General features: G+C 41.6%; 1 protein-coding gene across 4 annotated transcripts in view; it reads right to left on the reverse strand.

Moving 5' to 3' along the window:
* The window catches only part of RUNX2 (RUNX family transcription factor 2), a 161,993-nt gene that overhangs the window by 65,868 nt on the left and 79,038 nt on the right, over positions 1–17,087 (reverse strand). For 2 of the 4 annotated variants that reach the window (XM_071742144.1, XM_071742143.1), the window contains one exon: positions 1,873–6,988. The exons of the other annotated variants lie outside the window; for them this stretch is intronic. In XM_071742144.1, coding sequence (XP_071598245.1) covers positions 6,510–6,988 — 479 coding nt within the window. In that variant the 3' untranslated portion in view covers positions 1,873–6,509. Of the gene's footprint in view, positions 1–1,872; positions 6,989–17,087 lie in introns of those variants that run through there. 4 annotated transcript variants of the gene reach the window in all.

Raw genomic sequence — 17,087 nt, forward strand, 5'->3', positions numbered from 1 at the left:
AATATCAAAAGCAACACTCCCAGCATGGGGGTGGGAATTGCTGTACTAACCCTTGTGCTGACCACACCAGCGTAGCTATCCCAGAGGAACATCCTAGAAGCCAACAAAAAATATATATGGATAACTGTAACTACTCAATAACCTATGTAAACCCATAATAAGCTTAGGTAGGCACTTCATCCTTTCAAACCTCTTCATTCCTGTTGGGTTTAGCTGAATATGTGTTATCTGTACAGCCACACAACTATTTTTTAGCTTAGACAACAACCTATAGGAGATAGAATCATAGTATCACAGAATCATAGTGACAGGTTGGAAGGGACCTCAAGGATGATCTGGTCCAACCTTGCTAGGTGATAATATAGTCTAAATGAGGTGGCCCAGCACCCTATCAAGCTGGGTCTTAAAGCTGCCCAGTGTATAGCACCAAGCTTGACTCACAAGGACATGAGATAATATGGAGGGGACCATGACCATGGGAGGAGGTCTCCAGCTCTACCTTCTGCTCAAACAACCTCAGCTCTGGGGTTAGACCAAGTTGCTCTAGGCTTTAACTATCTTGGTCTTGTAAACCTCCAAGAACAGAGGTGGTCAGCCTCCCTGGGCCCCTGTTCCACCACCTGACCATCAAAAATGATGAAAAAATGTTCATTTTTATTCATCTATAATTTTTATCATAAATGTTCATTTATTATCATCTGGATTAAGTGACCATGAAAGCAAGACTACAATAAACACTCCACTATGGTCTGAATAGCTGAAATGGGTTAATCTGTATACCAGAGGGCAACAGAGAGTCTTGGAGCTAATGTTTATACGGTAAGCCCCCCCAAAACACTTTATATAACAATTACACCACAGAGAATCAATTGGCTTGCTTAGTTCCTCACTCTTGGATAAAGCTTCTCAAAAATCAGGACCCAGATGCTGAGTTGGAATTAAAGCACCCTTGAACACCCCCAGACATTATCTCAGTCTTCAACCACCACACAAACAAATGTGTAGGTCCATGGTAAAGCCATCAGAGCTCACAAGATCAGTACTACTAACATTTAAACTTCAGAGGAAAACATTTCCTGAAATGAGCAGAACCTCATGCCTCTCTGTGATTCCTGTTTCTCTTTTCCAGATTCAAGAAATATCCAGAAAGGGCAAGAATTTACTATGAGACCAGGCACAAGCTTGCAAACAGTTCCAGTCCTCTTCTCTCCTCCTGCAAACAGCCTTGGGTGAACTTAACCTCACCTTCATTAGCTGCATCTCCTCCTAGTCCCTGACATCAGGCTGGAGGAAAAATAGCCTCCACCCCCAGTCTCCTCCCTAGACATAGATCTTTTGCTGCTTGGAAACTATTCTTGCCTCAGGTCATGCAAATCACAAGATTATCTGCAACTGCATTCCTCAGATCTGACCAGGAAGAGGTGGGGATAGTGCAACCCCCAGCCTGGAGAAGTGCCATAAACCCAAATCCCTCCTCCCTACCCCCTGTTTGGAAATCTATTCCAGCTTTTCCTATACTTCAAGATCTGCTGTAGGACCAGAACATTCCGATTAATGTCAGTTGTTAGGTTTCAGAGTTAACAATCTAGCAAGGTGAATGGAGCAGCTGGCACTTCTCTGAGAAACACAGGGTTTGACAGTTGGCAGACTCAGAAGAAGAAGCAGCATTTGAGATCAGATTTAGAAGGTGCTCTTTACCACCTATAGGCCTGGAAAATTGCTTTTTTATATTTAATCAGAAACTTAAGCACTGCAAAAACTGATGGGGCCACCGTGGAAGTGCTGGTACAGTGTCCTACCATGTGCTTCTTTTGCCCTGCCTGGTGCATGGCTAAAAGGAGACAGTGGAAGAAAAAGAAGCGTAGAAAAACATTAACAAAAAAAAGCCATTTTATTGAAAATGAAATTCAAACTTCAAATTAATATTACAATCATGAGAAAATGCCAAACAATTCAATTTACAGTTGCAACATACAATACAAATAGTCCCTTTGAAGTTGAAGTAAACTGATCCACAATCATAGTGTGGCATAAAGCAGAGTGTGTTTGTACAATATGTGCATGAAAAGCAAATCTTGGGTGACAGCATTTGAAAAAATAAAAAAATTAAAGCTTGTATTTACACAAAATGCTACAAATATTTTGTTCCAGCGGAAATTCAAGACTGGTAAAGCATATTTAACAACAACAAAAAAAATTGGAATGTCACTCATATTACCTAAAAAAAAAGTTACTGTAAGGGTATGGTTTTGGCTGATATAGTTAAAAGTACTGCATATAAAAAAAAAAAAAAAAAAAAAAAAAAAAAAAAAGCAAACAGTTATCTGTAAACATGGAAGTAAACAAACATCTAAAAAGTTCTCAGAAAAATGTTAAAATGAAATGCATTCTACTTGAAAACAACACAAAATTCAGGGGTTCAGAGAATGGGGCTTCTTTGAGCTCATGGCTGATCCAGGTTCTAATTATTGCTTTTGCTCATGGCTTGTTGTCTGCCTGCAGCCCAGTGCGGGGCTGAGCTTTGCTTTGCTAAGTATGAAAGTGCAAAATTTTCCCCACTTGAGATGGTACCTGTGGAAACTGGTAAATCTTTGCTCGGGGGACTGCTGGCAAAAAAAGTTCAAGGCTAAGAAAGACACAGCAGCTGGTCTTCTAACACCACATGAATGATGCTGTGGGTTAAATAATTTGCTTTACTCATCCATCCCGACCCGCCAACCCCAATCTGGTTACTCTTAGGATGAGGGAGAGGAGGATTTTATCCTCCGTTGGGTAAAAGGGACATCGTGCTTGTTTGTGCTAGAAGTAAATCTTTGGTAGCATAGAAGAGGTGGAAGAAGGGAAAAAAAAGGCCATTTTTAAAATCTTTAAATGTATGACAGGTGCCAAAGATTGCTGCTCACTGAAGGGAAGGATTGTCATACCTTTGAGAAAACTCCTTTCTGTTGATGCTAAGCACGTCACAAAATGTCTAATAATCTGACTTACTACATAGCACCGGTTGGTTGTTTTTTTTTTTTTGTTTTGGTCTGAAATCCTGACTCAAGAGCATTTCCAAGTGAACTCAAAAGCCTTTACCAAAAGCTTTGATGAGCATTTTTACCCCATCCCATACAACTCCCTCCTGATGTACTAGGTGAGGTTTTCCAAAGGCACCAGGAGGGTTCAGGAGCACAGGAACCTATTGAAAGTCATGGAGTTGGTGCTCCTCCATCTGTAGGTGCTTTGAAAATCCTTTCCTTCCTAACTCAAGCAGGCAGAGCCAGACGCCTGCCTGCATGGCCAGGGAAGCTGAGGGCATGGATCAGGCATGGGCACCTCAACTGGGAGGAGAAAACGTTTTCAACGTCTGTCCCTAATGGTCCAGTTGAAAAACCGCGGGGACACAGAGTCCTGTCGGGTACTGAGCAAAACAAAAGTCTGGTCTGTGCTGGATTTATCCAGAAACAAAAACCAAGTGCTTGAATTTTACAACAAAGTCTTAAGAAAAGAAAAAAAGAAAAAAAAAAAAAAAAAGAATCTGGGTTGCTGCCTGCAGCCACTCTTAACAACATTTTGACACAAAAGCACCCTAAAAATTACTTAATATGCATATAGTAAACCTTAAAAAGCCCTTCTCAGCAATAACAAATAATGTACAAATATAGTACCTTTTATTAAATAGGAAACAGCTTGCACTGGCAGTACATCTTTTTCTCTTGCTTACTAAACAAAAAAACAAAACTGAAATGTGTAACCAGACACTGGCTTTTTAAGTGCTGCTGAGACTAACAAACGTATTTTACAGTTACAAATAAATGGACAGTGGTATGCTTCAAGCTACCACAAACCAACAATAAATAGAATCAATTACAGCTTCCATCTTTGAAGGAAAACTAAGTACCAGAAGAGAAAAAAAAAAAAAAAGGTAAAAAAAAAAAAAAAAAGTGTCTTACTTATATTTTAAGCATACTCGGTATACAACCTTTAGAAGGCAAAGACTTTATTTAATTTTTTTTTTTTTTAAGACCGCGTTATCACGCAAATCAGAGGGACGTAGCATGCGAATGTCGCATTGTTTAACAGCTTTGCTGTTAATGAGGGATGATGGCATTGTCCAGCTCTGTGTGACTGTGCCCACCACTGAGTTATTGTGACACTTTGGGGGTCACACACAGGAGCTGGCAGCACAGGAGCTGGCAGCCCCCCCAGGGAGGTGGCAGAAGGTGACAGATAGGGCAAGGAAAGGAGGGAGCACCAGCAAACCCCATCAGGATGTGCTGAGCATCCCGCTAAACCCAGATGAGCATCACCTGCTTGGGACAGCACGGGGAGGGCAGCTCAGCTCCCACCACATCCAGCCAATGCCTCGTTTGCCATAGCAGCCTTGGGCTGGGCAAAATTTGGGGCCACTCCAGTGGGTAGAGTTTGGCAGCAGACAGGTTGGTTGAGGGTTTGGGGGTGCAATTTGCTCTGCCTGTATCACACCTGGGAGCCCCGGGGTGGTGGGTTTTAAGGTGACTTTTTATCTTCTGTGTTTGCAGAGGTGGATATGGCTGCCCTTGGGCTTGTGTCTCTCCAGCAGGGCAACAGCCACATCAGCTACAAAGCACACGCAGCATCCTGATGGCTCTGGCATTTAATGCTAATGGGAAGTGATTCGCTACCAGGCATATTCTGTCTCATCTTTTGAACCTTTTTATTGTATTGAGTGAGCTGAACTTGAAAAGGGGAAGGGAAAAAGTTTCACCAATGCTCTCCCTTAGCCCCACGTCTGAGATATTTAACAATTCGTTATTTGTAAAATATGAGCTTTGAAATAGTTCTGATTTTTCTTTTGGGGAACATAAAAAAGAAAAACCTGGTGAAATTCAAATCACACTGTCAAACCAGAACATTTTAAATAGGTATATTTTCATATTTTGAAGTTCTGAGAAAAATCCTGGGAGAAGAAGAAATCAGGGGAAGGACAGAACAAAATTCATCCTTCCTGCCATTTTTCCAGTGTCTCCACAAGTTCTGATTAAAAGGCAAGACTGTGTTGAAGGCAACCAGATAGCTAATAAAAATATTTTAAACACAATATTTCCTTCATAAGTTATATAAAAAGAACCTACATCTAAATGTAGGATGTGGATGCATTTGGGTCGGGTTTGTAATTTTTAAGTCACATTGTAAACTGGTTCACACTGGAACTGCTTTTCAGAGTTGGCTGAAGGTTTGAGGTTTACACCATTGCAGAAATGTAATAAGTAAAAAAACCCCAAAACTAAACAAAAAAAAAAATACTTTTAGAGACCGAAGTCAGTATACCATTACATTAAGAAACGTTTAAAGGGTCCAAATGTCATTAAATAATTATAAATATCCTTTTAAAGTTATATGATGATTCATGTCAGCAAACAACCTCAAATTTTACACATTTATAATTTAAAAACAAAACAAAACAAAACAAAAAACCCCCATAGCCTAACACAAATACTATGTATACCACTTTGGCTCTAGAAATCTATATTGCCATTTTCATACTTTGCATAAGTAATAACATTTTACTTTTTTTTTTTAGAAGGTTTTGGTTGTTATTTTTGGTTTTTTGGATAATTGAGGGAAGAATGAACGGATACAAAAGCAAAAAAGGAGACCCCAGGGTTGTCTAGCCTAGCTTGAAGACTCGTTCTCTTTCAGCAACCAAAAACATACCAAAAAAAAAAAAGCAATGAACACAGAGAAGTTCCAACCATTATCTGCAGCAAGGCTCAGACAGAGGTTTTTGGGACAGCTGTTTACATCTGAATGTATCATGGCAAAATAAAAGCAACTTGAGCTTTGCTTTCCTTTTTATGTGCACCAATACAAGCTGGTTGAATTGCACTATGGGTGGGATGAGGGTCCCATACGTTGTATGATTGCAACTGTATCTGGAGTTCATGGTTAGCTTGTTTAATTTGTTGGTTTTTTATTAAAAAATAAAAGGGAATGCAGCCTTTGCCTTGCATCACCATGTCTCTCCTGATTGCCAGGGAACCTGTTGTCTCCTGGCCAAGGTACTCACTAGTTACTACAACATGCTAGACCAAAAAAAAAAAAATGGAGAGGAAAAAAAAAAAAAAAAAAAAAAAGAGGGAGTGATTTTTTTTTGGTGTGTGTAAAAAGTACATTTTAAATATAAAACAAGGTAAAATGGTTCCGAGGAAAAAAAAATAATAAAAATATGTGCTTTGATCCACATAATCTGAAACACGGGTTGTGGTGTGTTGGTAACCCTGGTGTTACTTATGGCCATTATCATTCCATCTACACAGTTGCACATATCGTTAAAATCTTTCTTTTCTTAAAAAAAAACAAAAAACAAAAAAGAAAAAATAAACAGAAAAACCAGGCACTTCGTAGTCAGTCGACCATTTGTTTGGGTTTTTTTTTTTTTTTTGGTTTGTTCGTTTTTTTTGTTTTGGGGGGAGTATTTTTTTTTTTTTTTTTTTTTTTTTTTTTTTTTGGCTCGCAGAGAGGTCAGACCGGCTAAAGGAGAAATCTCAGTAGGGCCTCCAAACAGACTCATCCATCCTGCCACTAGAATTCAAGACAGTTGGGGAGCTGCTGTGGCTGCCATCTGCCTCCACACCGTCACTCTGGTTGGGCAAGTTAGGGTTTAAGAGCGTGCTGCCGTTGGCCGTGGTGGTGCACGGCGGAAGCATCCTGGAAGGGGAGCGGTCCCCTCCCGGCACCATGGGGAACTGGTATGATCCTGATGAAGTGCCATAGTAGAGATATGGAGTGCTGCTGGTCTGGAAAGGTCCACTTTGGTTTTGGGAAGAGCCGGGGTAAGGTGGTGGTAGGTAGGTGTGGTAGTGAGTGGTTGCGGACATACCCAGTGACATGCCTGAGGTGACTGGCGGTGTATAGGTAAAGGTGGCTGGATAGTGCATTCGTGGGTTGGAGAAGCGGCTCTCAGTGAGGGATGAAATGCTTGTGAACTGCCTGGGATCTGAAAATGGGCCCAGCTCTGAAGCACCTAAAAAATTATAACAAAAGACGGGGGAAAACAATTCTGTAAATACCATTTTTTTTAATCAAGTGATGATAGAATTTTATCGCTCTACGAAACCCCAACTTCTTTTGGCCCCCAAGAGAACAGCAGAGCAAAGCAAATAATACAGTGCAAGGAACAGAGTCATACACCCGTCTTCTACAAATGCTGGGCCAAACTCATCCCTGGTCTAACTCCACTGATGCCAATGGAGGGAGCAGCATTGCCAACCTGGAGTGTTCAAAGATCACGTGTCAGGCCGGGGGAAAGGAAAAAAAAGAAAAAAATCTCAAAAATCAAAAGATTGAAAAAGAGCCAAAAAGAGAAGGGTGGATTTGGAGTTGATTTGCCTTCTGAGCTTTGCAGGTTACGTGTCTCTGGTTTTTGCTACGTTCTCTCAAGAAACTCAGGTATGGTTGCACACAAAAGCTGAGATTCCCACCTCAGTATATGCTGTCAGGAGCTGGGGTTTCCAGAAAATCAGAAATTTCTGTGCAACTTGTAATAAAACCATGAGAGTTGGCAACACTGAGTTAGTTGCATCATTGACACCAGGGGAGTTACACTGGGGGTGACAAAGCCCCACTTCTTGCCTTAAATCAATATATTTAGGTGAGAATCTGCTCAGCAACTTCCTGTGGCCAAAAAAATATTATTTGCTGCATCCAGAGGACGGGCAAGGTCACTGAGCTGATAGTGGAGATGCAAATTTTATTTTTCAGTGCAGTCGATGGAAAATTTCAAGCCCAGCACTTTTTTTCTTTTTTTCTTTTTTTTTTTCTTTTTTTTTTCTTTTTTTTTTTTTCCTTTTTGCCATTGAAAACAAGTTGTTTTCATATTCAGTCTTTGCAGTCTGGTTGAAAAAAAGACCACAGAGTTTATGGCTACTGTGAGTGTCTGGATGGTAACGCTGTGAATTGGAGTCTAACGCAAAACAGGGACGGGCAAACTCATTTTGTCTAATTTCTAATCCCACATCAAACACCCAAAGTTTTGGAGCAGAACTGAAAAGTAAACGTTAGTAGCTTGGTGATCTGTTTAGGAGACTGTGGGATGGACAGGAGCAGAAGAAAAAGATGGTGAAAGCTCGTGTTGAGAGCCAGAAAAGTGGAAAACAAAAAGGGTGTGGGAAAAGGGGGAAAAAAAAAGCCTAATGAAGGAATACAGTGTAAAAAGGAAAATGCATCAGCCATTATGCAGTAGATACATCTATACATTTTTAGAGAGAGTGGGAGATATGGAAAGAGTGGGATATAAAGAAAGGGGGAAAATCATGAAACCAAACAAGCTCTCCCTGTGCTTTCCAGCTGACACCTCTATAGATTGCTTTACAATCCTCTAGATCCAAGGGTTCACTTTGCCAATCTACCAAATCTGATTTTACCTTAAAGGAAAACGTGGCATCTTCTAGGTGAAAAACTGATGTGCTCAACACTGAAACACCCTGTGTATCCTCAGTATAAGGGATAGCAAGGCTTCTCCTTGTAGACAGGCTTGGAATCTGACCTTTGAATCAGCCTTCTGCCCTTGACCACCTATAGCATACATAATGGTGGTTGCTACCCTAAGCCACACACTCAACAGACCCTGCCACCTTGTGTGGCACATTTTGGTATTTAGATCTCCTGTTGTACCAGGTCATTTAGCCCAAGCCTTCAATATAGTATCAGATGATATCTAAAGGTAGCAGCAGGGCAAAGCTCAGGAATAGCTTGGAATCAAGCTGGAAGACCTGGACCGCAGCCAGCCAAGTGTCAAACCCGTGCAGCCTGAAGCCCAGGGATTATAATCTGCTGTTTCAAAAGAAATTGAGTACAGAACTTTAAATGGGCAGTAAAAGCCCATTTTTAACTCTGATGACAATGTGACTGCTATTATCTTTATCTGGAACCGAATCAGTGACCTAGGGGTGAATGGGTCTGTCTCCATCATCAACCCCTTCAACCACAGCACCGTGGAATGTAATATAACTTGTACCTTTTCAGCAAACACTCTACTACTTGATGCAACTTCTTTCGTTCCCAACTGCAAACAATAGCCAGAGGCAATACCACCCAGATTCAAAGCTGTAATTTTGGAACACTATCCTTTATATTGTGAACAGGTCTGATACGTATCTGGAAATATAAGGTTTTTCCCCAGCTGCTCAAAATACTGAGTTTCAATCTGCTACCACTTATGCTCCTTTTTTTTTTTTTTTTCTTTCATTGTTATTGCAACTCTCTCAACGTGAACAGAGTTGCTCTTAGTTTACCCTGATAGAAAGCTAAACAAGACTTTTATAATTAAAGGTAGAATTGGTATGAGTGCAAGGGTGTAGAACATCAGCATTTTTAGTTTCTTTGCAACCAACACTTTTTTTTTTCTTTTTTTTTCTTTTTTTTTTTTTTTTTAAACAACAAACTATCCATACAGTTCTACAAATTAAAAAGCAATCTCCCTTTCAGGGCTAGATCCCAATATTACCTGTATGGATGCTGCCAAGAGATCATGCATGTGTCGAATGACTGGGAATCTCCACGCCACACATAGGCATTTCTAATGTGGGGCTACAAACCTCCTTACATACCCTAGTAAATCCACACTTGTTTATTTTTACTGTTGCTTGTAAAGCACAATCCTACTAACCCAAAGGCCAAATAACCATAACCCTTGGCTGTGTCTGCATGGCTCCCGCAAACTCACTTCTCCAACCCCCCTTTACCTTAATACCTTTTGCTGCCTCCCTTGCACTAAGTTGCAATTTATTCTCAGCCTTCTGTATCTCCATTGTGTAAAGGTATTTTTGGAGGACAGAAAAAAGCTTTCTGTGATGCCTGTTCTGAAGCCTCTTTTTAGAGTGAGTCCAGAAACTTTTTTAAAAGCCACCTCCAAAATTCAGCTTTTTGCCATCCTCACTGCTATGCAATCTGACTGCTGCATTTTCACCCTCCTACTCCTTTCCCTGTGCTACCTCCTCGTGTTAATGTTGATTTTAGTTCTAACTTGCAAACACTAGATCCATATTAATTTATATATGTTTAGCTTTTGCTCTTCTGAGTATGGCACCCATCTTTTTATACCCAGTTGTGAACAACTAGTGATGTCCATCAGCAATACAGTAACATGACAGTGCAAGTAAGTAATTTATTTATTCCTCTCCCCAGCAGGATTAAAGATTTATGCTAATTGTTCCTCCATTAGAGCAAGAAAACTATTTGCATCTGTGAATTCCCACTCTCGTGATAGCTTGTATGAAATGGGTGAAGCACAGATCCTCTCCCATACATCTTGGCCACATGATTATGAAACTACACTTCTGTAGAGAGAAGAGACTTTTTTGTGCCACCAGAAAGAGAAACATGGCAACAAGCACAGCAAGGGATCTTCTTTCCCTGTACAGTCTGATCAACTCACCATGCTTGACAAAAAAAAAAAGCAAAAAACCAAACCAAACCAAAACAAAACAAAACAAAAAAAGTATTTTGAAAAAAACCAAACCCTTCATATCTGAGAGAGCCCAGGTTTAACTGCTTTTGAATCTTCCAAGTGATTCCCCCCCAACACAGCAACACAGCCTGGCACTCAAGTTTTCTGAAAGCTGTGTGTTCAGAACAGAGAAGTGGTCGTGTAAATATGCCAATATATATGCTAACATCCTAGATTCAAGAATACTGCTCCAGTTTGTTTCATATTTAGAATAAGAACAATTAAAATTCCATGTGGTTTCACTTATTTTGATGCAGAAGCCTCATTAAAAACCCTAGACTTGGGCATCTGCCAGCAGCCAACTGAAATGGTTTTGCATTCATGCTTAAAAACCAATTTTACCTGTTGCAGTTTTGCAGCTCTACTGTTTACAGCTGAATGCCTACTGTGGTCATTTCTCTTTTTTCAGTTTACAGATGCCAACTAATGCCAGTTAATGTTCGTTTCTCAATTAATAAGATGGGCTTGTGGTTTGCAGAAAATAAGGCAACAAATTTCTGCCAGGTTTACAGCACTTTGGCCAATCACTTCCAATTATTGAAGATCTTAATGTACAGTGTGGATAGATTAACTCCTTGTGGGTATAGCAAGCTGACATCTACTTTACAGAGTTATGGAATAATTTTATAACTTACAAATACTGTGATTTGCTTTGTTGTTTTATGCTGTAAGAGCACTACCAAAGGAAAAGGTTCTTTTGGCTTAATGCAGATGTCCCATAGGGTCATGTCAACGCATCGAGTCAATGCATACTCACTGGATGCCATAGAACAGAGTGGCACTGTATTCAAGAGTCACTGAATAGGAAATTCAACTACATATAATCAACTATATTTCATAGTAGCTAAATGATTCACTGCTGTTTTGGGGAACTTCAGTGTTAAAACATTAGCTGAAGTAGATACTAGATTTTCTCGTGGTTTTTTTTGTTCAGTAATTCAGTTCAGGCTGGGACATGGCACTAATTGATCTGTTAAAATTGTTTCTTCCCTTTCCTAACATCTATGTCTATGAATTGTGAGTGCAGCTTGGATTACTTGCAGCTGATAATATCGCTCTGTATGAAGTAAGCCACACACTTCACATGATGAGACAATTTTCAGTCTCTTACAGCTTTGCCAAACTTTAAACGTTCTGGATGAAATGGTCTATGCTGGGCGTCTGTCTCAGGCTAAATTGTGATTTATGCATTTATTTGTTTTTAAAATTTCAGCTGAAACTCTTTTGCTGGGAAAAATATATTGTTTTACTAATCTTAAACTCTGAAGAGCCTTCCTTTGAAAAGCTGTACCAGTTCCATGCTTTGAAGTAAGGACTTGAACTTTGGAATAGGAGTGGCTTTTGTGTGAGAGATGTTGCCATGAAAATCCAGCCAAATATGAACAAATCATGAGCATTCTACCTAAAAATGAGCAGAAGCCCCTATGAAGACACTTGTCAAGAGATGGGAGTGAAATACAGGAGTCACACATCCCAGTATTTTTTTTAAATGTCTGCAAACATTCATGGGGACATTCCCACCCCTCCCCATGCCAGTCCCAATCAAGAATCAGTCAGTTGCTGGCTCCATTCACTGGGATGGCAGAAGCCTGTGGAAAAGGAGCTGAATGATGGTCCAAATGGATGTTTGCACAAGATTGCAAAGAAAAAATTGGGAAAACAGACTTGCTTGGGGTTTGGGTTTTTTTTTTAAAGAAATCTGAAAAACTACAAACACAAACAGAGACAAACAAAAGTATATAATGAAAGTTACCACGTGAAAGTGAGAAAGTTAGGAGATAACAGCACTGAAGTTACTTCTTCATAGCACTAAGACACAGCACTACGTTACATGAGAAGGTGCAATTCTTTTTAGATGAACCCTCCTGCAGGCAGCACACAAGCTGACCTCCTCTGGAGATGTCTCAGGGCTGAGGAATACAGAAGACCATTGTCTATTATTCTCTAAATCTACTGCTGAAGAAATGTGAAGGGGTGAAGTGAACAAGACCAGGGACACCCGATTATTTTCCTGAGTAAACTGGATTTTATGCTGCATTTAACGACTCCTACATGACTAAGTGGAAACCTCTCCAAATCACATTTTTATTTTTCTCATTCTCTGTGCCCAGCCAAGATGTTGGCTTCTGATGGGCACATGTACTAAATATTCACAGCTGCTGCTGAAGCCAACAGGATCATGGGTCTGTACATAAGGCTAGAGACAGGAAAACAATGATACTGTAGGTGACACACAGAAGGTGCACTGAGTTACACAAGAGTAGAGTCAGTCTCAGCTCTCTTTTTAAAGCAGATTCTTTATTTCTCGGGAATATTTGCACTGCAATAAACTGTATACAAGTACTATAGAAAAAATATTAGAGCAAAGTCCATCAGGAAAATAAGAATTCGTTCTTCAGAGCAAATTTTAATGCTCTGCAATAAGCAAGGCCTGAGGAAATGCAAAGAGCAGGGAGAAAACAAAATATTGAAGAGCTGCTCATTAAGTGAGCACTGTCCATCCTGTGCACTGAATGAGACAGGAATCCCGTGGGAAAAGTATCATGTGATACTGCAATTAAAATCTGTAATGTAATGCATAAGCAGAATGAGGCTGATTTAAAGTTGTACAGGCAGTCAGTAAGAACTGACATTCCCCAATTTCTGAGCACTTAGTCCTGAAATCTCAAGGAGTCTTTGCAATCTCTTTGGATGGGGGGAGTGATTATTTGCTAGTTCTGTTTTCCCCAAGCATTTTTCTGTACCAGGGGGAGATTGTCATTTTGTTCTTCATTTTGCTAAATTCTTGTCCCCTGCCTCTGCTATTTAATGTTCAGTGATTCACAGACACCACCATCCCTCTCCTGCCTCCTTCCAGGCAAGGCTTTGATTCTCCAGAGGTGAATTCCCCCTGGATGCTGTTGCAATTCCCAAAGATCCCAAACCACCTCCTCACATATTTATTCCTTTCTGTAGCTCTTAAGTCCTGATCCTACAAACCTAGGCTGGTGCTCAGCTTCTTTCTGGGGCTCAGAGCCACTCTCCCCACACCCTCACCACAGAGGATGTGTTTGAATGCTGTAAGGGTGATGGTTCTGCAGCACTGCAGAAATAACACATGGGGCTTCTCCCCTCCCTGCTTCACTTTTGGGATGAGCATACATCATCTGGATACTTGCAACCATTTATCACAGGAAATGGTGTATTTTTTTAAGGCCCTTTAATAGAGGAAAACTAAAATCAGGGGGGGAATGAAAAAAATAATTTTACATCTTTCCTCCCCCTCCCCCCATTACCCCAAGCAGCTCTCCTGGCACACAATAGCAGCAGAAAAGGTGTGAACTGGCCCCCCTTCCTCTTCCCTTCACCTCAACAAGGTGTTAACTTCAAGGCCTAGTTGGGACCATTTAAACTGTAACATTATTAAGCACAGCAGTCTCACAAAAGTCAGAGGGCGGAAGGAACACTTTAACCCCTTCCCAGCCTCCCACAAAACAGGAGAGAACCCAATCCCACTGGATCTCATCTCTCTTCCCCTCAGTACCCCAGTTCACACAGCAAACTGCACGCTTGTGCCTCCTGGTATGTAGGTAATAGCACTTTGGCACCTAAAATACCACAGATTAATTTGCAGATAGATGTTTTCACTGAATTTATGGCACAGCACCTAGGCCCTTTGCAGGGAGAAACACCCCATAAATAACATAATTAGCAGCTACCATTAAAGTACCACTCCTGCACATAAAGGAGAGTGTTTCCCAAGCAGAGCTGTTACATTGCTTAACAGCAAAATCAGGGTCTCTTTGCAATTCTCCAGCCCAGGCTCCATCACTACCTGCCCTGCTCACTAGAGAGTGACTTTTCTGCTTGACAAACGGTGTTGGAGGAAGGTGATTTTCTGTAGGCACCTGAGTCCTGCTGGGTGACACTATGCATCCAAACCCAGGTAGCTGCTGGTGGCAGCTCAAGAGATAGGTCATCTTAAATTTAGGAACATCAGTTCCTCCCACATGAAGAAAAAAACAACAAGCCCCTCTTGGATGGAATGCGGGGAGGAGAAATGGACCTAGGAAAGCATCGTTCATCACTGCCTCATTTATAGATGTTGCCTCTTGTGGAGCTTCACTTACACGGGACTCATAAACCTTTCTAATGAGAACCACAGGAGGGGGACAAATGGTCACATTACAGAAATACATCCCTGGTTAGCAGTTGTGACCTGCCAGCCGTGGATGCCCATTGACGTGATGTGATGAGGAGCCTCTGAACTTCTGGTCTGTGCTATCTCATCATGTCAGTGACTTCAGTCTCGAGCTGTCACGGGTGATTCAGGTGGAAAGGAATGGTACTATATCAAAAGCCTCTGCTCGTCTGAAGTCTCAGACCATTTACGTCTTACGTTGGAAACAAAAAGCAAATAACAGTTTCCTGGAAATCCATCCAGCAGCTGCGTGGCAAAACACGCACACAGGCGCCTATCGCTCTCTGTGCAGTTTTCCCCAATTTTTTCCTACCCGAATTTCAGCCGCTGCTGGGTCTTTTTGTTTTCTTTTTGCCAGCCCCAGCCGAAACACATCAAAAGGGACGTTTGAGGCTCTTCTTGGATAGCAACCCCAGCGGCGCTGTGTACAACAAGGGGGTGAAACCACAGGGCTGAGAGCTACAACACATGCACGGTGATGGAGACTGTCAGTACAGGAATCCTATATTAATCCAGTGAATGGGAAGATAATATACATCAGGGCTAGAAGTCTACTTTCTTACTTTCTTCCTTTTTTTTTTTTTTTACTCAAAAATGTGCCTTAACTATCCAGTATAAATATTTGTTTCCAATGTTGTCATGAATTGTACTTTTCCACTGCATGCTAGCAACTCTGAAATACCATCTGATCCTCAAGCAGACACAAAGAAACTATGTTTTGCAGGGGTGGGGGGGTGGAGGGAAGCCCTTAGCATTGCTCTGTAGTTTCACCCTTTAAAACCCTCTCTTTTCCTCCCCATCCTAATTTTTCTTTCGAATCTTATTCAGCTAATACGCATCCCTCCCAAGGACAGTGGATTCCTTGCTCATTCTTGATTAAGAGTATTTAAGAAGAAGCTGGGAAGGAAGATATTCTTTGAAACTGGATCTACTGTAGGATGGGAGCCAGCACACAGGACACCGTGTCTTTCAGAGAGGGCCACACACAGTGCCACTCCAGTCATATGACTTCTCTGTCACATCCTGAAGCCATTTCCAGCTCGTGTGCGAGTTTGTACTCCCATTTAGAAAAGGATGGGATATATTGGGAACACACATATGGAAACACTTTCAGGGAATCAGTTTCCATGAAATCCATAATGAGCCAAGTGGCTTCAGATGTGGCAGTGTGCCTCAGATTAGCCAAAAAAAAAAAAAAAAAAAAGAAAAAAAAAAAGAAAAAAATAGAAGGGGAAAAAAAAGAGAGCAAGGAAGAAAAAGGATAGATCTACCCTTTTAGCCCTTATTTCAAGGGGGAAAGATGAAAAAAAAAAATTAAAAAACCACTAATGACTTATGGCTACTAAAACAGGGAGCCACAAGAGAATAAAACCAAGGAGAGCACTTCTCCCTCCCCCAAATACCAGCACTGCTATCGGTGCTGCTGCAGCTCCCAGGACGCCCTCCTGGCGTGCAGAGCTTGGGTGGCAGCAGGACCCTGGTCTTGCCTGCACAGACATGTGTGGGTCGGGCAGGTTGCCCTCCCTGTGGGAACATGTGTGGGCAATCCAGAGTGCTTCCAAAAAGTGCAGCTTGGCAATCAATTGTTGACGAAGAGGTTATCCTGAGAAAGGCTGGATTCAGAAGGGACATCCACTGGATAGGGCTGGTTGTACTCAGGTCATACGAAAAGCAGGGTTTATGGGGGGGTTGATGCGCTGGGTGTTGGGCTGTAATTTCAGGCAGGAGATGGGTATCATCTGCCTGGATGTGCTCCAGGAGACATGAGCCAAAGGTCAGGAGCAACCAACCTCCAGGTACCCTCACCGATGGGTTCCAGCAAGCGGGAGGCAGGGAGTCCACAGCCAAAGCCCAAACGACACAACAAAGGGCTGGAGACATCAGTCCTGGGAAGGAGGGAAGCAGCAAGCTCATCTGAGCTAGCACGCTGCCAGAATAATTTCTGAATGACCAAGGAAGCAGGAAGAAGCATGGAGCAAGTGGCAGGAGTTCAAACGGGAACCAAAGAGATGCTACGTGCATCTCTGTGACAGCTAGCCACGTTTTTATCACAAGAAAATAAGCAGGAATTTGGCTGCTAATTGGGGCTGTATCCTAAAAAACCTTACTTTTCCTGACAAACAAATAACTCCACAAATAGTCCCTCTGTTTTCAATAGGGTGATTTGCAGTAGGAGGGACCACCCAACATGAGAGGATCAGGCCCTTCACTCCCTCACTCTGCAACCTTCCACAGCCAACTCCAAACAGAAAAAGCCCCACAAACTCCAAAGCCTTTTTCTTCCTGCTGCTGGAAAAGCCAGGGATGAGAAGCTCTGTGGAAAGGTCTTGAGTGCTATTAATACGATGCTCTCCCTGACTTCCGTCTCCGAAATGGGGATTTGCGATTTGTTTCTCAGGCTGTTTCTTTCCACTCAAGCCTCAGCACAGTTAACTA

This window comes from Heliangelus exortis, chromosome 3 (assembly GCF_036169615.1).
Source record: "Heliangelus exortis chromosome 3, bHelExo1.hap1, whole genome shotgun sequence".
NCBI classification, from domain to species: domain Eukaryota; kingdom Metazoa; phylum Chordata; class Aves; order Apodiformes; family Trochilidae; genus Heliangelus; species Heliangelus exortis.